This window comes from Rhinolophus ferrumequinum, chromosome 16, assembly GCF_004115265.2.
Source record: "Rhinolophus ferrumequinum isolate MPI-CBG mRhiFer1 chromosome 16, mRhiFer1_v1.p, whole genome shotgun sequence".
NCBI lineage: Eukaryota > Metazoa > Chordata > Mammalia > Chiroptera > Rhinolophidae > Rhinolophus > Rhinolophus ferrumequinum.
Window position 1 is genome coordinate 23,686,679 of NC_046299.1, and position 19,045 is coordinate 23,705,723.

At 56.2% G+C, this 19,045-nt stretch overlaps 3 protein-coding genes across 6 annotated transcripts; 1 reads left to right on the plus strand and 2 right to left on the minus strand.

Moving 5' to 3' along the window:
- Nucleotides 1–29: 29 nt before the first annotated feature.
- LZTS2 (leucine zipper tumor suppressor 2) lies at nt 30–10,171 on the minus strand. Of its 4 annotated transcripts, XR_004425301.1 has the most exons (6): nt 7,208–7,328; nt 4,239–4,688; nt 2,959–3,621; nt 2,155–2,412; nt 613–1,362; nt 62–573 (listed from the first exon to the last, which is right to left on the minus strand). XR_004425301.1 is itself a non-coding variant. In XM_033130339.1 (5 exons), the coding sequence occupies exons 2-5, from the start codon at nt 4,644–4,646 to the stop codon at nt 679–681; spliced, it is 2,013 nt and encodes a 670-aa protein (XP_032986230.1). In that variant the 5' UTR covers nt 4,647–4,688; nt 10,019–10,171; the 3' UTR covers nt 30–678. The 4 variants fall into 4 exon arrangements, 3 of the variants coding, with proteins under 3 accessions (XP_032986230.1, XP_032986228.1, XP_032986231.1); XM_033130339.1 differs by lacking the exon at nt 7,208–7,328 and adding an exon at nt 10,019–10,171 and having other exon boundaries at nt 30–1,362; XM_033130337.1 differs by having other exon boundaries at nt 30–1,362.
- A 2,300-nt stretch (nt 10,172–12,471) lies between these two features.
- TWNK (twinkle mtDNA helicase) lies at nt 12,472–17,624 on the minus strand. The gene is made up of 5 exons (XM_033129850.1): nt 15,753–17,624; nt 15,325–15,565; nt 15,067–15,174; nt 14,604–14,745; nt 12,472–13,687 (listed from the first exon to the last, which is right to left on the minus strand). Exons 1-5 carry the CDS (start codon nt 16,993–16,995, stop codon nt 13,367–13,369), a joined length of 2,055 nt encoding a protein of 684 aa, XP_032985741.1. The 5' UTR covers nt 16,996–17,624; the 3' UTR covers nt 12,472–13,366.
- A 35-nt stretch (nt 17,625–17,659) lies between these two features.
- On the plus strand, nt 17,660–18,829 carry MRPL43 (mitochondrial ribosomal protein L43). Its single transcript, XM_033129851.1, has 3 exons — nt 17,660–17,852; nt 17,934–18,040; nt 18,127–18,829. Exons 1-3 carry the CDS (start codon nt 17,722–17,724, stop codon nt 18,366–18,368), a joined length of 480 nt encoding a protein of 159 aa, XP_032985742.1. The 5' UTR covers nt 17,660–17,721; the 3' UTR covers nt 18,369–18,829.
- The last annotated feature ends 216 nt before the right edge of the window (nt 18,830–19,045 follow it).

A 19,045-nucleotide genomic window follows, 5' to 3' on the forward strand; every position in this document is an offset into this window, starting at 1 on the left:
ATCCAGCGCAGTAACCTTTTTTTAAAAACAAACAAAAAAAAAATTTTTTAATTTTTTTCTTTGGGTTTGTACAAGAAATTTACAGTGTGAAAAATATACAAGTGAAAAACGAGGCCATAAATCTGGGTGTGGGGAGGGGCCCCTTGGTCACAAACACAAATAAACAAGACATTTCTGAGTTCTTCCTTTGGTCTGACTACAGCCCCCTCACCCCAAGAGAAAGGCTGCAGAGCTGGAAGCTGGGGATCAGGCCCCAGTTCCAGCTCTGTCCCCCAGCATGGGCAGGGTGGGGGCAGGCACATCTGGAGCAGCTGGCACTGTCTGGCTCTCTCTGGCTTTGGGGCGGGGGAGTGTGGAAATGAGGGCGCCCCTTCCTCTCTCCAGCCCCCTGGCTGAGGGAGCTGGTGAGTGTCGGGGTGAGTGGGGTTGGCAGTGGCACTGGCAGCTGGGGTGGAGTGAAACAGGTTGAGTAGGAGCCTCTGGGTGACAGTGAACATGGGGACCTGCAAGTCCAAGGGGTCTGATCTTGCTCATCCAAGTCATAGTGCAGCCCCGAGTTCTTGGCAGGGGCCCAGAGGTCTAGATCCCAAGGGATGAGTGGCTCTGGGGCCCTCAGTGGACCTGAGGCAACCGTTCCCCTTCAGTAGAACTCCCTGCAGAGACGGGATGCCCAGGGCCTTAGATTTCGGTAGCAGTGATCTCCTCCAGGCAGATGCAGGGGGCTGGCTCAGCCAGGCCCAGATCAGCAAGCTCCCGGGCCTCCAGCTCCAAACTGAGCTGCTGTAGCTCCTGCTCCAGCTGCCGGTTCCGCCGGTACATCTGGATGTAGTTGTGCTGCAGCTGCTTCTGGTAGCGGATCACCTGCTCCTTCTCTGCCTGCCAGGCCAGCCGCTCCCCCTCGAAGCTGTCCCTCTGCTCTTCGCCCCTCTGCCGCTCCCGCTGTAGCTCGGCCCGCAGCCGCTCCACCTGGGCCCGCAGGCTGCCCCCAACCCCGGCTGCCGCCCGCTGTGCCTTGGCCTCGTCACTCTCCGCCAGGAGAAACGGGTCAGCAGTGGCAGGAGGCACAGGGGGTTCCCGGAGTCCAGCCGCCTCAGTGTCTAACTGCCCAGCTTTCTCGCGCAGCCGCTCAGCCTCCTGGCGGTGCCGCTGCAGCTCCTGGGAACAGGCCTCTAGCTCCAGCTCTCGTGCTCGGGCTGCCTCCTGGAGTCCCCGTGCCCGGCCCTCACTGACCCGTAGCGCTGCCCGGGCCTCCCGCAGAGCCACCCGCAGGGCCACCAGCTCACTGCCCTTCTGCACCAGCTCTGCCTGAGACTCCTTCAGTTGCTGCTTCAGCAGGGAGATCTCGCCTGACTTCTGGCACACCTGGGTGGGGGGCGGAGGGAGTTGGAAAGGTGGTGTGAAGGGTTATCCCCGGGGGATCAGGCCTTGACATCATGTTGTACATTCGATTGAGGAGGTATGATCATTACACCCATTTTACAGATGGAGACACTGAGGCAAGCCTAGTAACATGTCCAAGGTCATACAGCTAGTCATTGGCTAAAGTGAAATAGAATCATCTTTCTTATTCATAGTGGGTGCCTTTAAACCATCAGAAACACTGCAGACCCCTAAGGCCTAAGGCCTAGATGGTGGCAGGTTTTACAGGAGTGGGGGCAACTGACGACAGTGTCCACATTTCCAGCTGAGAGGCACTAGTGTTTTGGTTAAAAGTGTAGATCAAGGAGCCAGACTGCTGAGGTTCAAATCTCAGCTCGGCCACAGACTAGGTGTGAGTTTGGGCTCTCGCCTTTCTGGGCTTCGGTTTCCACATCTCTAAAATGGGGATATTAACAGTACTCACCTCACAGGGTTGTTATGAGGAATAGATGATAGTCTATGCAACATGTTTAGAATAGTACCTTCCATATAGCGAGCACTACATTATTACTGGCTGGAAGGCAGGGGGTGGGAGTGCCACTGGCTATGGGCACTAGACCATACCAAGGAGGAGACCAAACTTAGAGGCACAAGGAGGTGCCCCCCCCCAGAAAGGGAGGTCAGAGGGGGAATCCTCATCTAACAGAGGTAAGGAACAGGAGGCTGTCTGGGGGTGGCAGGCTCAGGGGGTGGGACTGGGCCCCTCTTTCCTGGGCTTGTCCCTGCAGGACCCACCTCCCACTTGGTCTCCTCAAGCCGTGGCCCGAGCTCCCGCTGCTCCCGCTCGAAGGTGGCGCAGCGCCGTTCCAGCTGTTCACGTTCCTGCAGCAGCTGCGCAAAGTCATCCTGCAGCTGCCGCTTCTCCTGCTGCAGCTGGAACACCTGCAGCTGCAACAGCTGTTGGGCCCGCTGTGCCCGCTGTGCCTGGGCCGCACCGTCCTCTCGCAGGGCCTCGCGCTCCTGCTGCAAGTGCCGCTGCCGGTCCTCGTAAACCTGTGGGCAAAGAGGAAGACCTGGGTCCTCACAGCTCCCCCAAACCTCGAGCCCTGGCCACCCCCAATCACCGACTGTTCTGGTGGCCCACTAGTCTGGGCTCAGGGAGGCTAGATCCCACTAAACAATGATAGTAATGAGGGTAGCAATAGTGACAACTACTTCTGTGATGAGAAACAACAACAGTAATAGCAAGCACTTATGTAGCACTTCCTAGGCGCCAGGCATTACTCCAAGCACTTTACACCCTTTGCCTTACTTAACCCTCATAACTCTGAGGCCAGAAACATCCCCATTCATAGAAGAGGAAACTGAGGCTCAGTATGAATTAGTAGCTTGCTCAAGTCTGAAAAACAGTACATGGCAGTGCTGAGTTTGAGTTCTCACCACTCTACAGTTAAGCCAGACAGCTGGGGTGGGGGTGGGGTTACAAGTGCAACTGCCTACCACCTGCTCCTCCACCCCGGAACAAACACAAATGTTTCTTGGCTTCCAGCACCTTTGGATGTCCTGCCATGCCACCCCCATTATCGCCACTGACCACACCTGGCACATGGTCATCTCGCTCTCATCCAGACTGTCCCGCAGCTGCTGTAGCTCTGCCTCATGGTCTCGGAGCTTCCCTTCCAGGACACAGTGCAGCAGTGCCTCATCCGAAGGGGGTGGAGGGGGTGGTGGCGGTGGTGGGGAGCGCTCCCCACAGGAGCTGCTGTCAGGGGATGCCCGAGGACCACTAGCCAAGAGCCCCCCAGCCACGCGGCCCCCCAGGGAGCCTGTGCTCTTGCTGGAGGAAGAACGACCACTGTCCGAGTGGGAGGGGCCAGCAGGGGCCCCTCGGGCTGGCCCTGGCAGTGCCCCCCGTCCAGGGCCATGGGAAGGCAGGTGCCCGCCTGGGGAGTTGGTGGCCGGTTCAGCACCCCCGGTGCTATAAGTGGGCAGGCTGGACAGTGAGTTTCGTCCAGAATCGGACAGTGTCCCTGATGGGCAGCCACTGGCCCAGCCACTCAGTGCCAGGGGTTTGTCGGCAGCCGAGGAGGAGGAGGAAGACGACGATGATGCAGGGCCCCCAAACAGCTGTGTTAGGCTGCCCTGGCTCCCAGACAGTCCGGTGGCCCGAGGACCCAGGAAGCTGGGGAGAGATGGCGCCCCGCGAGGTTTGGGCAGCACTGGCTTGAAGGCTGTTGGGCGAATCAGGATTTTCTCCATGTTCTGAAATGAGGTGCCATATGACACTGAGGATGAGCTGCCCAATCTTTCCAAGCCCTTATCATACTTCCTGCCCTCCCATCTGGGGTCTCCCATCCCTATATATTAATAATAATTGCTACCACTAGCTGAGGGCCTCCTGAGTGTCAGCTTTATGTCAAGTAATTTAAAAGGCTTATCTCTAATCATAGGAGCAAAATATTATCACTATCCCCATATTACAGATGAGAAAATAGAGGCTCAGCAGAGTCAAAGGCTTTGCTCAAAGTTAAACACCTCGCTGTATGTAGTGACAGTATTATCCAGCAGCTAACATTACTGAGTACATACTATGTGTCAGGCACTAGACTAAGCACTTTACATAGTATATTATTTAATTCTCATAACAATCCTGTGAGAGCTGACCTATTACCTCCACTTCACAGATACAGAAACTGAGGCTCAGGAAGGTTAAGTGACTTCCCTGAGGTCATACAGCCAGAGGCAGAGCTGAGATTAAAACCTAGGTCTGCTGAATCTGGAGCCCACACTCTTTCCTCTAAATAGGCCTCCAAATTCCTCCAGCTTCTCCAGGGGACTCCTGATTCCACCCAGGCCCCAAAGGAAGGGCTAGTACTCACCTTCTCCAGCTTTCCAGAGACAGGGATGAGCTTTGGTGGGGGACCACGGAGATGGGCATTGCATGCCCGCTGCTCTCGGGCATCCTCAATGTCACTGCTGGGGCTGGGGGGTGACTCTGTCCGGAAGTCCTCATTGATGTAGGTGAAGGTGGTGCCAGGGATGGCCTTCCTGGGGGGCACAGCTGGGCACAGCGGTTCCTGTGCCTCATAGCCACCCCGCAGTAGCCCATCCTGCTGGCGGAAGAAGGTGGGTCCAGGGGGGCCATGGTGGCGGGAGGGAGCCGGCCCCCCGGGGCAGGGCCGGCCTGAGATGAGGCTGCTCACGCTGCCCATGGCTGGCGCTTGTGGGGCAGTGGCGGCCTCAGGAGCAGGCTCCAGTGGCACCGGCAGAGTCTGCACAATGGCCATGGCGGTAGAGGCTCAGGCCTGGCCAAGGGCCTCCGGAGGAACCTGTGAGCAGGGCAGTGATGTCAGAGTCTCTCCACCCTGAGCCCCCTCCCTATATAAGGCCAAGTCCCTCTCCTGACCCCTGGTCCCAATAACACAGCCCTCTGGCATCAATAACAATCTCTGATGCCCCCTCGAGGCTCCCCTCTAAGCACTGCCACAAACCTCAGTTCTCCCTGTGCCCCAAAGCACTGCCTAGCATGAGTCTGAACACAGCTGAAGACTGAGTCTATTTAGCAGGATGACGAGGGGAGGGGAGGCTTAGTGGTTATGCAGGTCCCCCGGGAGCAGAGGCCCAGGCCTCAGCCCAAACCTGCATCCCTCACAGGGGCCACGATTGAAGTTAGGGAAGGAGCCTTCTCTACCAGCTCCCAGCAGCGGTCCCAGGTCTCCTGGGACAGGTGGCCTCATTAGAGGGCAGTTTGGGCAGAGGCAACCTCAGAGATGCAGTCAGCAACTCAAATGGTAATTAAGGAACAAAGAGCCAAGGCCAGGCAGTGCCCAGCCTCCCCCAGCTGGGCCTTAGTTTCTCCCAGACAGAGAGGCAGCAAGGGTGGAGCTGGCCAAACAAGAAACCCAGAGATCTTAGGGAGCCCACAGGTACCCTATCGGGTCTCCCGCCTCTCAGAGGTGGATGTAGGCTCATGCTTGTTGCCATGACAACTCCTAGCTTCACCGCACCCAATCAGTCGGGCCTAAAGGAGCCTACACAGGCCCACTGCCAACCTCTATGAAACCTTCCAGCTTTAGATGTTCCCCAATGTGACCCAGAGGGGATGAGGGTAGAAGCCCCACCATCACCTCTGACAGCTGCTCCAAGATCTCACTTCCCTGGAGCCCAGGAAAGAGGACTCCACCTCCCCAGGCCCAGATTCTTCCTGTAAGGGGACGGAAAGTCTCCACCCGGAACTCCCTCCTCCTCCATCCTGAAGCCGTAGACGAGGACTCAGGCATCTGCTGAAGTCATCATGCAGAGCGGGGGGGCCAAGAAGTGGACAGAGAATTGCGTAGGAGGAGTGTGTGCGTTTACTTACTTGTGTGTGTGAGACTATGTGCACAGGAGCAGGAAAATAAGCACTGTATATATGAAAATGTGTGAAAACATCATGAATATGCGTAGATATGTTTGGATGAATTCATACATACATGAATATATGTGTGAATTCATATGTGCATCTTACATGAGTACGTATGTAAATAAGCGGGTCACTCTTAAAAAGTCTGTGAAAGTTAAGATGCATAATTAAGTGGATTTGTGGTGTATGACATTGACTATATAAGAATATATTTGGATAGATGTCCACTCACATACCCAACTTTATGTGTGAACTCACATGTATCTCACATGAATGTGTGAACAGGAAAGTGAGTGTGCACAAGTGTGTATCAAAGAGTGTGTATGAATCGGAGCATGTGTGAGAGAGGCTGGGAGCCTGGGTGGCATGTAGGGCCAATTGGGTGAGTGGAAGCTTGGTTTTTGTCCCTCACTGGAGTGTAGAAGTAGAGAAAACATTATCTGCCTCCTTTGCCTGATCTGCTCCCCTTCTTGCATGCTTGTGTTCCATTAAGTCTGCCCCCAACCTCCCCACTCAAGTCAAAAGACCCTCAGACCCAGGAAGATGTACAGACCCAGGAAGGAGGAACTGGGAGCTGGGGGTGGGGGTGAGCAGTGTCCACCGCGTGAGTGCCAGTCCTGAGAAAAACGGATGGAAAACCCCCTTCTCTGCCCTCCGCAGACCACTTCAGGACATGGAGAAAACAGTGGGGAAGGGGCTTTTTAGGGGGCAGTGGGGTCTGGCACATCTGTCTGCATTTCCTCACTTCAGTGAGCACAGAGAGTGAAAACAGAGGGGAGGAGACAGACAGGCTCAGAGAGACAGGGACCCAAAAGACAAGAGACAAAGACTCAGAGGCAGACAAGAAGACAGGCAGAACCAGTAAGCAGGGGGCCCTGAACCCCAAGCAGCCAGGGGGCCCCTAAACCCAGAAAAGAAATAAAACTGGGCTCTTCGAGCCAGACACCGAAGGAGCCAGAGCCAGGCGCCTGGAAAGCCAGGCCCAGCCAGCCCCGCTCCCGCTCTTGGAGCCCGAGAGAGAAGGAGGGGCAAGTGGAGGCTCCATTTTGAGAAACGCGTCTGTGGCTGTGGGAAAGGGAACCCCCGCTCTCCCCAGCACTCCTTGAGTGACCACTTTGGCACAGCACACCCCACCTTAGGGGTTGGGGGGAGCCAAGGGTGGAGTTCAGTCAGGGCACGAGGGAGGTCTGGCTAAGGTCCGAGGTCCCACAGACCTGTTTTGGGGGCTGAAGAGTTGGGGAAAGTCTCCCCTCACCAAATTCCAAGGACCAGTCAAGCGGGATCGAGTCTGGGATCACGAGTTCCAATTCCGAGACAGGGAGCCCCCCCCCCGCCGCCCCTTCCATAAAGTGGGGGGCACCATGTAATGCCACCTCCCCACTGGCCCTCCGCCGCGCAGAAGCTGGGGACACCCCCAGGTCGCCTCCCCGCCCCGGCCCCCCTCACCTCCACCGCGCTGCTCCATGCTCAGCCCCGGGCCGCCCCCCGCGCTCCACCGGCGAGCCGCCCGGCTCCAGCCCGCGCGGCCACTCGGAGCGGCCCGGCCGGACCCGGCCCCGCCTCCGCGGCGCCCCTCGCGGGGCAGACCCCGCCCGGCCCAAGTGGGCGGTGCAGCGCGGGGGAGGGGTCCCAGGGGCGTCCCCGCCCCCGGGGCGCGGGCACGCGCAAGCACCCCGCGTCACGCGTGTCCCGCGGGGCGCACGCTGGCGCTGCACAGCCGGACTCAGGATCCCTCCCTCCCAGGCCGGTGGCTGTGTGTCTGCGGAGTTCGGTCGGCTCAGGACTCGGTGGCGGCAGCAGGTCACCCTCTACTCCAACCGGGGCCCCGGGGCCAGTGGCGGCTGGTCATTGTTGGAGCACAAAGGGCCTGGCGCCGTGGCGGCCGCCCTACCCCCTCCGTTCTTCTAGTTGAAGCCTCCCTCACAGACACTCTCCGGCTTCGGAGTCCAGAGTGGGAGGCCGAAGGCCAGCTGCCATTCACTCTAGCCCGCGGCCCGGGCCCAGAGCCCGCTCCCCCCCAGCACACGTCAGGGGCCAAGGCTCGGTCCGTGCTTGCCCCACCCCCAGCGTCTTGGAGGCCGCACACTTGGATTTGCGGAGGCGGCGCCACCTGGCGGCGGATTCGGAGAACACGCCCAGTTACCCCCCAAATCCCGACCTCGAGCGGGGAGTCCTACCTGACTCCCCAGCGCTGTATCCCCCTCCTCCTGGAGCCCAGGGCTGCAGCAGGCGCGGCCCTGTGCTCCCCGACCTTCCCTCAGTGTCATTTGATAAAAGAGGATATTGCTCAGAGATGAAGGCCCTGGCCCCTCAACAATCACTGGGGTGAGCCTGTCCAAATCTACAATCCAAACCTACTGCAGCCTCACAGCAGACAACATTCCACTGTCTTCTCAGGGACACGAATATTCTCACCCTCTGGCAAACACAACCTTAACACCCACACGACCTTTCCCACATTCAGTTTCACACAGCCACAATCAGTCTCATCCATCACGTGGTTCCATGTTCCTTCTTTCCATCTTTCAAGCCAACAACTTACAGAGAGAGACACAACACACTCGGTGTCACACGCCTAGTTGTGCATACTTTCACAACTCACAGTCCTTCACACGCAGTCACAATATTAATAAACACACTTAGTCTAAGCATGTTTCACACATTGACAGTCTTATTCACACACAACTTTTTACACATACACATATTGCTCAAACATTCTACCATACAGACTTTCCGTGGGGGTTTATGTGAACTGGTCAGGTCGGCTGATGGAGCACCCCTGGGCAAGGACAGCCACCCGCCCCCTAACCCCCGCCCAGGCCTGCCAGAGCTCCTCTGCCCAGGGAAGGAGCATCCCCCCCTTCCAGGCCACAGCCCTGGCCGGCTCTCAGCTCTATTTTTAGCTCTATGGAAAGGGTTGTTTTTCTTTCTTTCTCCCTGGAAAGGGAAACATAGCCCAGCCACCCTCAGGCTCACCCCGTTTCAAACCCTCAGCCTCACAACAACAGACGGAGCCCCTCTCTCCGGTAGAGAGAGACCCCTCTTCTGGCCTTGCCCTGATCCCAGCCTCCTGGGGCACTAGGAGCCTCCTCCCCTTTCTGGCAAACTGCCCAGAAGCTCGGGCAGCAGCTGGGCTCAACGTGTGTGTGTGTGTGTGTGTGTGTGTGTGTGTGTGTGTGTGTGCGCGCGCGTGTGCGCGCGCGCGCGCGCGCGCAGAAGTGGGGGGTGGGGAGGGGAGGGAGGCCGAGGGCCGCTGCCCACTCCCTTACTAGTGAGGTGGGATGAGGGGATGGGGTTCGTCCTCCTTTCTACCGGAGGGGCATAGGCCCAGTCTGGTACTGAAAAGGAGGTCCTGAATTCTCTTGGGGTGGAGGACTCCCACTCTTGCATGAGTGCGTTTTCTGCTCCTACCTTGGGGGGGGAGGAGCTCCTAGTTCTGCAAGGAGGGGTGGTATTAGCAAGGAGAACGACAGGCGCTCATGTAGCTACGGTTGCTGCTCCCCAGGCCGGAGGAATGGGGTAGGAGCTGCCGTCCACTGCTATCAAGAATAGCGCCCCCCTCTGATACCTTCAGGGATGGGGAACCACGAATGTGTTCAGGAGAAGGGCGAGGACACCAGGTAACCCCACCCCAGTCCAACAGTCTCCGGTACGCCGGTGCTACCCCATTCCAGGGGGCGTTGTGCTCCCATTTCTGGGGGAGGGCTTATCACCTCTCGAAGCGGAGAATGGAATACAGCCCCCTGTGGGACCTCGCAAACTCGCCCTGGACTAGCAAGGGAGGTCTTCGCCCTGAGGCCGGGGTGGGGGAAGCACAACCCACCCGTCTGCGAAGCGATCCGGGGCTCGGCGCCTGTTTGCATATTAGTCCTCACCTGCCGGCGGCGGGGAAGCAGGAACAGCCCGCGGTGTCTCGCCCGCCTCGCCCCTGTCTGCACTTTTCTCCCGCCCCTGTCAAGCGCCGTGCCCGCTGGGGGTCTGCGCCAGCCAGTGGCGCTGCTCCACGGGCTACAAGAGTAACTCACTGGGCGCGTCCTTTCCTGGGTGCACGTGTGTTTGTGTGTCCCAAGTGCGTGAGTGGGTGTGTGTGCACGCGTGTGTGGGCCCGTCGGTGTGAATTTCCGCGTCGGTCCCCTGTTCAGGGACCCCCCCCCACTCCCATCCTAACCCCCAGTTTCGCCAGACCGCAAAGTTTAATCCGGAGCGGAGTTGTGCGGGAGGCGGGAGTTCCTACACCTTTGCGCCCCCACTACTCACCCAGCACCACCTGCGCCGCTGCTTCAGCTCCTGCCTGGCTCCTCCTGCTCCAGTGCGGGCACCTCCTCGATGCAGATCCGCCGGCTCCCAAGCCCGCTTCGGGCTCCGGACTCGCAGCGCCCGCCAGGCCCGGCCTGGTGGAGAGGGGCGGGGCCGCTGAGGCCGCGCCCCCAACCGAGGGAAAGGAGTGGTCTGCTCAGCACCCACTCAACGGCCAAGCCGGTACCAAACCCCGCAGTAGCTCCACGGTGACCCGAGGCTGCCCTCTGGTCTCTGACTTCACAGCTTACAGGATCTGGCTTTCGACCTGGGGAAGGGGCGAGCGGCACGTGACCGACAGCTAAGCTACCCACCTGGCTGCCCTAACCAAGCTGGCTATAAGACTTTTTCTGCCACCTCCCCTGCTCTGGAGGGAGCCAAACCTGGTCCACTCTCAGCCCACTCCCCAGACGCCGGGAAAACCCCTGGGAAGCAGACAAAGAAGGCTCGGGTTTCACCAAAACAGACCCGCCCCTCTGTCCCCTCCTCCCTCCCACCCCGGCTCCGCGTGCCCCCACACCTCACTCTCCCCTGAAGTAGTGTCTGCCAGGTGAGCAGACCTACCAGTTCTGGCCCCCCACAGAGCATGGCCTGGCTTCCCTTAGACTCATAAAGTTCCACCCACAGGCACAAACAGGAAGTAGGCCTGCATTGCAGGGAGGCACCTAGAGCTCCCTCCCTCCAAGAAACGCAAGGCAGCATATGATGTCTACAGGTATCTGGGCCGTATTTACAGCCGGAGTACTTGGGCAGCATAAGTCCAGTGAATTTAGTTCCTTCTCAAACCCAACCGCAGTAAAGAAGCTACTGGAGGACCAAAGCAGCCCTCACAGCTGAATCTGAGATCCAGCTGGCCCCTGCTTGGCCAGGCCCTTCCTGAGCTCTCAGGGAGATTCTTAACATGCAGTTGGACGTAAGCAGAGTACTTTGCCTCAATCCACTTTGGCAATGTCCAGGGTCAGTGGCTCCCAGGGCCCTTACACAGGACTCAGGGATCCCTCATTGCTTTCTAGGTTCCAGGTACTCCTGAACACATTTTGGGCTCATCTTGATGTGAATAAAGACAGGTGTGGAGTGGAATGTATTTGTATAGGGCGTAGGGCAGGGGGAGCATTAACTTCCCCTCCCCCCATCATTCTGGTTTATATTGTGTGGGGTGTCTGCTAGGAGGATGGGGCAAGACAAACAGGCAAGTGTGTATCTATCCCTCTATCCCCAATTCACAGACACCTCACAAAGTTCCCTTAATGGAAACCCCTAAAGGATTTCCTGAGAACACACAAAACATTCTAGGAAGACGAGAATGTGGAACCCACGTCTTTATAGGTTAGGACTGACCTAGTGGTGTGCATCTGGAAGGCATGGCTGACGTTCAATGTTACAGACCCTGGATGAGGCTTAGACCAGCCAGCGGCTGGGAATGATTATTGCGGGGATTAGGAGGCCTGGCTCCAGCCAGTCTGGGAGAGACCCCCAAGAAGGGAGGCCCTCCAGGAGCTTTCCCCTCCCTTCCCCCAGGTTCTCCCCCCAAACAGCTTAGCTCCAGGTCTGTTTCAGGAGCCAATTGTAGTCAAGGTTCTCACACATAAAAGACAGCGACCCCAGACCCTTCTGCAGGGTCCTAGAAACCCCTCTTGGGTTGACGGGGAGATCTTGATAAGGCAGCCTTGCTTCCAAGGAGCAGGGAACCAACCGCCACCCTTACAAAAGGCTTCTCCCTAGGCCCCTCTTGCATTCTTACCACTCTTGCAGGCAAATCTAAAGGGAAACTGGGATTTTAGGATATTAGAGGAAGTGAGATGAAAGTCTCATCATCTAGGAATATTTCCGACAGGGTCTCTGTGTAACTTATTTTCTCATCTCCCTCAGGACTTGTTGAAAACGAGGAATCCTATGTCTCTCCTTGAACCTCCAGAATTCGAAATCTGTGAGGATTGGGGCAAATTGGGCCTATGTTCTTCTTTTTAAAACAAGAGTCCTAGGAGTTCTGACACACACTAACATAAGAGAAACACTGAGGGTACAGGAGGAGGGAAGTGGACGGGGGCCAGGTAAGAATATGCTAAGCCTGAGTCCACATTGCAAGAGGTCAGTTCGTGGCTTATTATCACAGAGGGACAGCTTGTCAGGCTGAGCTTAGGTAAGTGGCCAGGTGACTCACATCTCTGCCAGAGATCACATGGAGATCCTCAAGGAAAACAGGGATAAAGAGACACCATCATGTCTTCCCCTGGCCAAGAAGAGGTGTCAAGGGTGTGTGCATGTAAAGGCCCTTTAATGCTCTTGCTTCCTTGGGAGCGGAGCTCAAAGACTGGGGTGGGGGAGGGGACCTATCCCAATTCAGAGGAAAATCGTTATAGACTGGGGAGACACCTGGTGGACAAATAAGAAACAGCACAGAAACAAAAGCAATGGAAAATTTATTTTAGTAAAACTTCAAAAGGCTCTACAAAAAATTATGACTGCATCCACTGCAGCGGTCTGAGGCAGCATACCATACAATGTGTCCAGGTGGCAGGCACGCTAGGTTCACAGCTTCTTTCCATGGCTCTCTGGCCAAGCTTCCACCTTTGGGGCCCTAATATTACAGGGCTAAGCACCTAGGATCCAATGGTAGTGAGTGCCACCACACAGCAGGCTCGACTGGAGCGGAGGAGTTTGGTACCTACCATGTCGCCCTTCGGCTCGGAAAGCCTATGCTGGAATTTTGGCCAGAAGTCCCCTATTCTCCTCCAGGTTCAGGGGGCCTGACCCCACTACTCTGAACTCAACTTGCTCATTCCCACCTCAGGGCCTCTGTATTTACCTTTCCTTCCGCCTAGATCCCTCTTTCTCCAGATGTTCACGTGGCTCAATACTAGTTCTTTAGGCCCGGGCTCAAATGTCCTCTGCTCAGAGACAACTTTTCAGACCTTAATCTAAACTAGCCTGTAAGTACTATCCCATGACTATTTTATTTTTTGAATAGCATTTTTCATTATCTAAAAGTGTGTTTTGTATTTATTTGTTCATTAGCTTACTTGTCCCCACACCAAATTTTAAGTTCCATGGAAGCAGGGACCTCATCTGTCTTGTCAGTGCTATATTCCTAGGACCTAGAACAAAACCTGGCACACAGTAGGTTCTCAAATATTTGCTAAATTGAATTCTCTCACTATGGGACCCTGCCCTAGGCTAGGTCCCTCAGACTGAGAAGAGCCCGTAGCTCAGGACCACAGGACAGAGGCAGCCCTAGCAGAGGGCCAATAAAGAGTCTATGCCCCAGCCTGTCCTGTCAGGCTTATTTCAGTGTCCAGCTCTGTACTGCCTTCACCTTGAAGGCTTAGAGGGGTCTGGCTGGTAGGGGTTGGGGGCCTTGCTCGAGTAAGTCTCAGAGTTCTGGGACACAGCACCCTTTTTGCTAGAAGAGGGCTTTTTAACCACTAGCCCATTGTCATCCTTGATCTTCTTGAGCCGGGCCTTGCTCTTTGGTGGTATGGAGAAGGTTAGAGAGCTCTTGTTGAACTCAAGCGGGAAGACACCTACGTCTCCATCAAAGCGGTTCTTGGCCACCTGTAGATACCGTTTGCCTGGTCCAGTTACCAGCTTCCTGTCCTGCAGGATCAGAACATTGTCTGCTTCCTGGCTTGCCTGAGGGATGGGGGCAGAGGACAAAGGAGCAGTGAGAAGACATATGAGAGAAGCAGAAAGAAAGGTTGAGGGTGCAGGGAGAAGTGGCAAGAATGAGGAAAGTACTTCCCCCCCTTCATCAAAGCTCTTTGAACTACTGACCACGATGCTTGAGGCCACGTGAGTTTTTCAGTTCCATAACGACCTTGCTGCTGTCCCAGATTTTGTATCTGCTGTTCCCTCTGCTTGTAACACTTCTCCACAACTCACCACCCTACTCAACGCCAGCGTCTTATCATTGAGGTCTTGGTTTAAATGTCATACTTCACTAGAGAGACCATTCTTGATCCCCATAAATAAAGAAGGTACCACCATCTTTCCACTTCTGTGTTATTCTCTTCCCCAGCTCCATGTTTGTTCCATTGTGGCACATAGTTTGTGCTCCTCGCCCTGTATTCCCTGTGCCCAGCCCAGGCCTGGCATGTAATAGGCATTCAGTGTACCATGGGGAGCTCTAGGATCGGGCTGGTCCTGCTGCTCAGAAGGCATCCCATTTATTTGATTATTTCACACCTACTGTCAGCCAAGACTAAACCCAACCTTTGCTGACACCTCCTCTAGGAAGCCTCCCCAGATGTCCCAGGCTGACTCAGATGTCTTTTCTCTTTGCTCCCCAAATACCTGTGCTGCCTATCATAACTTTTATCACACTGAGTTGTAATCACTCTCCCACTGTCTCCCCACCAGAGGATGTGAGCTCCTGGAGGGTGAGGAGGGCAAAGGACCAGCTATTATCAGACTTTGTATTCCTCGTGTCATGGCCCCAGCTGCCTCATCCAGAGGGATAGTCAAGATGATTGAAACCTGACGGAGGGCTACCTCTGGTCACCTGCCCCCTGTAGTTTCCAAAGGTTGGGCTCCTCTAAAGGCCACTTACTTTGGCTGAACCAAAAATGGATGCTGTCTGTAGTTCCTTATCATCATCCTCCTTCCGGGGATGAATGACCAGTGTCACATGGCAGCTACTGTCTGTCGCAAACTTCCGAAAGGCCCCAACGATGTAGTCTTGAGCTGCAATCCTGCTCCCACCCCAACAAAGCAAAGAGGTTATCAGACTCAGACAGACGGACAAGAATAAACCATACTCTTGATTCATTCACATCTCCACAAAGCACACAACTCCACTCTACTTCCCTCTACCCAAGGACTCACACTTAGGTCCCTATCTGTACTTCCCAATGCCACACCTCACACCTCTATAAAGACAGAAATACACATGGGGTGGCATGTGCATGCACATGTGTCAGAAAACAAGAGAGTATAGTGTGTGTGCCTAGAGGCCAGCTGCCTGAGAAGACATGTGTCTTCAAGTGGGTTCCAGCTAGACAAGAGGATGTCACCTGTCTGTGGACAGCTGCTCGTGACCCATCATGAACTGCAGATTGTCGATGACCACATGACAAATGTCATAGACATAGACCGCATGTTGCATTGTGTCTATTACAGTCCTGGGAAGAGGAAAAGGCAATGAATTCAAGAGTCAATTACAAGTAGTCTCTAGACTATCCCAGGCAGAAAGCCAGCATCCTGAAAACTCTGTCCAGGGTCTATTCTCCTGCCCTCCCATTCTTTGAAAACCCCAGGCCTGGGAGTCTTACCTGATGCTCTGTTGTCCATGGAAAGTCATGAAATAGAGGGGTAGGTCCTCAAAGCGGTCGGCCCACTCATCATACTTGTCCAGTTGGTCTTCCAGCCGCCCGAGAGCGAACTGTGTCAGCATGATCCGGGCTAGTCTCACATTGCTGATCTCAAAGCTACCCCATAGCGTGTTCACCCCCTGGGTACATAAATCCAGGGCATACTCACTGATGAATGTCGTCTTTCCACTGCCTGTTGGCCCTGCAGGGGGGTTGAACACAGATCTGGGTGAGGGAGGATAGTCCTACCCTTGAAAGCAAGACATGAAGCAGGGCTTCAAAGTTGGGAGGGAAAGTTTCCTCTTCCAAAATTCACTGTGACCCAAACCCACGTTTTTGTCACCTGATTCTCTGCCTCCACCCCAAGCACTGATTTCCCAAAGGGTCACCTGTAAAGACCGTCAGCTCGCCCTTCCGATGTCCCTTCAAGAGACGATTGAGGTCTGGGAAGCGGCTCCAGCGGACACCAGCTACCTGCTCCACATTTGACAGTTCTCCTAGTACCTCCTCCCGAAGCTGCCGGAAAGACACAATAGACCTGTGCCAGGCAGGCAGGGCAGAACGCAGAATTCGAGAAAGATTTAAGCCTCGGTTCAGGGCCTCCAGGGGACGGGGCTGCTGGTCCCCAGGCCGCACCAAGGAGCATCGCTTGGGGTTCAGTTTTCGGGCAAACAACTTGGCAGCTTCCCAGGACCGAAGGTCATCCCCCAGCCAGAGCACAATACGTCGGAACTGTTCAAGGTAAGGGAGCAAGGCAGGGGGTAAGCAGGCTGTTCCTCGGGGAAGGGCAAGGGTGGGCAGCCCTGTGGATTGGTTCAAGGCCAAGCTGTCCAGCTCACGACTCGTCAGTACCACTTCAACATCTCGCCGACTGATCAGTGGTAATCCAAACAGATTGTGGTAAGCACCAGGGCGGGGAATGGTGGTCTCCACATAGTGCACTCCACCCTCCTGGCCCTCAGCCCCTAGGAGCTTCAGGCCTCGTAGTCTCATACTTCCAGGGGAGAACCAAGGGAAGACAAGGCTGCGAGCAGGCCGCAGGTACCGCACACTGAAATGCCTGAGTGTGTCGTCCGTCACTTTGGTAAGGCCAAACATCACGCGAGCCAGCTGCGCCTCCTCTGGCTCAGGAAGCTCCCAGAGAGGTACCGCTCGGTCCCAGATCCTCCGGACTTCCTCACTGTCCTCAGCTTCTGGGGCTTCACTAAGCAGGACTCCCTCTCTGTCCCCATCCCCGCGCCCCTCCACACTGGCCTGGAAGTCTTCCCAGCTCCCCTCTGCTAGACTGGTCATGCAGAGAAAGCGGCCTGTGGTCTTGTTAATGAAGAGGCTGAAGGAAGTGGTAGCACTAGTCTGGTCCTTGAGCTGCGAGGCCCCCACAAAGGGGCTCGGTGCCCGCAGGCAGCTGTGGCCATCCTGGAAGGGGATCCCATGTGCTCGCAAATATTGACGGATTTCAGTGGCAGTTACAGGCAACACTGGTACCTCCAAGGCTGGGAGAGCCTCCTTCCTATACCGCCTGCGAGGAGGGCCTGGCACCAAGCTTCGGGGCAGGCCCCTCCGACTCATCCACTCCCCACGCAGGGGCAACAGGATACGGAGGGGGTACGCACTTCGGAGGAGGACCCACATTCCCAGTCAAATGGAGGAAGTCCCTACTTGAAATGCCTTAGGTGCCTGGTTCGGGTGCCTTCACTTGTTCAGGCCCTAGGGATCCTCTACGCAGCACTCTAAGAGCTCAATCTCGGTGGCTTCTCTCTCTCTCCACACTTCTCCCTCATAAACTGCTCCCTGAATCCTCTTTTGCCCCTCCGCATTGCTACTTCCGTCCACGCCCATCTACACGACCCTTTCACATCTCTGTCCTTCTGTCTGGCTCCCTCCCTCTCTGGTCCTTTCCAGCTTCTCCCATCGCCTCCCGCTCACCGACAGGGTTTCTCCAGATCATGTCTCCAGCAGCACTACCCTCCACGGAGTCTCCTCGTCGTCTTCATCGCCACAACCGCCTGCGACCTTTCTGTAGCCCCTCTGCTCTAGGTCCCCAACTAGTGGCTCTCTTCTCTGCTCCTGCCCTCAAAGGGGACTCGACGCGACTAGGGAGACCCTGTGCGGCCCCCGCCCCTCTCCACCCGCCCGCGTGTCTTCCCTCGGTTCCACTGCCAAGAGCTCCGACCCTGGTCCCGAGTCACCACTCTGTCTCACGCCTTTCACTCGCAACGTGGGTCACTCGCACGCGCCACTCTCCGAGACCTCGGAATCAAAACTTCCCCGGGCCTGGTGTCCCCGGAAGCGGAAGCCCGGGCGTTAGTCCCGCCCCCTCACCTCCAGGCTGGGCTCGGTGGCCCCGGAGTGGAAACCATGACGGCGCGCGGCACCCCCAGCCGCTTTCTGACCAGTGTCCTCCACAACGGGCTGGGTCGCTACGTGCAGCAGCTGCAGCGTCTCAGCTTCAGCCTCAGCCGCGACGCGCCCTCGTCCCGCGGCGCCAGGTGAGCGGGGCGAAGGGCGCGGCGGTGCGACTTTGGGAAGAGGTCGCCCTGGGTCCGGGCTCACCCTTCTGGGTCCTTCAGGGAGTTCGTGGAACGGGAGGTGGCCGACTTCGCCCGACGGAACCCAGGGGTCGTCATATACGTGAACCCGCGGCCGTGCTCTGTGCCCAGAATTGTGGCGGAATACCGTGAGTGGGGCCGGGCGGGGGCTGGAGGGCGGCCTCGGGGGGCTTGGGCCGCTTCCTTCCTCTTACCCCTACCTCCCTCCGGCCAGTTAACGGGGCTGTGCGCGAGGAGAGCATCAACTGCAAGTCGGTCGAGGAGATCACGGCGTTGGTGCAGAAGCTGGCGAACCAGTCGGGCTTGGACGTGATCCGCATCCGCAAGCCCTTTCACACGGACAGCCCTAGCATCCAGGGCCAGTGGCACCCCTTCACCAACAAACCGACAACGCGGGGCGGGCTGCGTCCCCGAGAGGCCCAGGAGCCTGCCCCAGCCCGGGTGCCAGCGCAATGAAGAGTTGCCCCAAGTCCAATCACAGTGGACGTGGTTCAGGGAGCTCCGAGCCCAGGCAAACAGGTGGAGCCCAGGAAAGGGGAAGCTGATGCTGAAGCTTTTGCTTGGGACAAAGAAGAGCTGCCTGTTCTTTTTGGTGTCCACTGCAAGGGGCAGTGACTAGGTATCTCCTAATTCTAATCCAGTTGACATTACTGAGACCTGAGAGTCTTCAAGGATTTTACAGGGTCCTCATTTCTGAAATCCAAATTGATAATAGTGATCTCAAATCACAGTGAGGGATTTCAAGGCTGGCTTCTGAAGAACCCCTGATGTCCTATTTATGCAACCATTGAGCTAGAGAGAGCTCGCACTTATACTCTGCTGTGAGCCTGGCATAGGGCTAGGCACTTTATATCTGTGTGAATGTCTGTGTGCAGATTAGAAAACTGGTTAATAAACTTGCCCATGGTCTCTCTTGAGGTCTTACTTCAAATTTGTGTATATTTTAAGTATAACCCCATTTTTCATTATTAGAAAACTCGAAGTAAAACATACAACCTTTCAGGATGGTTATCGTCAAAGGCCATATGATGAATCTAGGCCTGGGCCTGACCTTAGAGAGAGTGAAATGGGCAGGATCTTCTAAGCTTAACTAAAAAAAAAGGTGTGTGTGTGTGTGTGTGTGGCGAGGGATG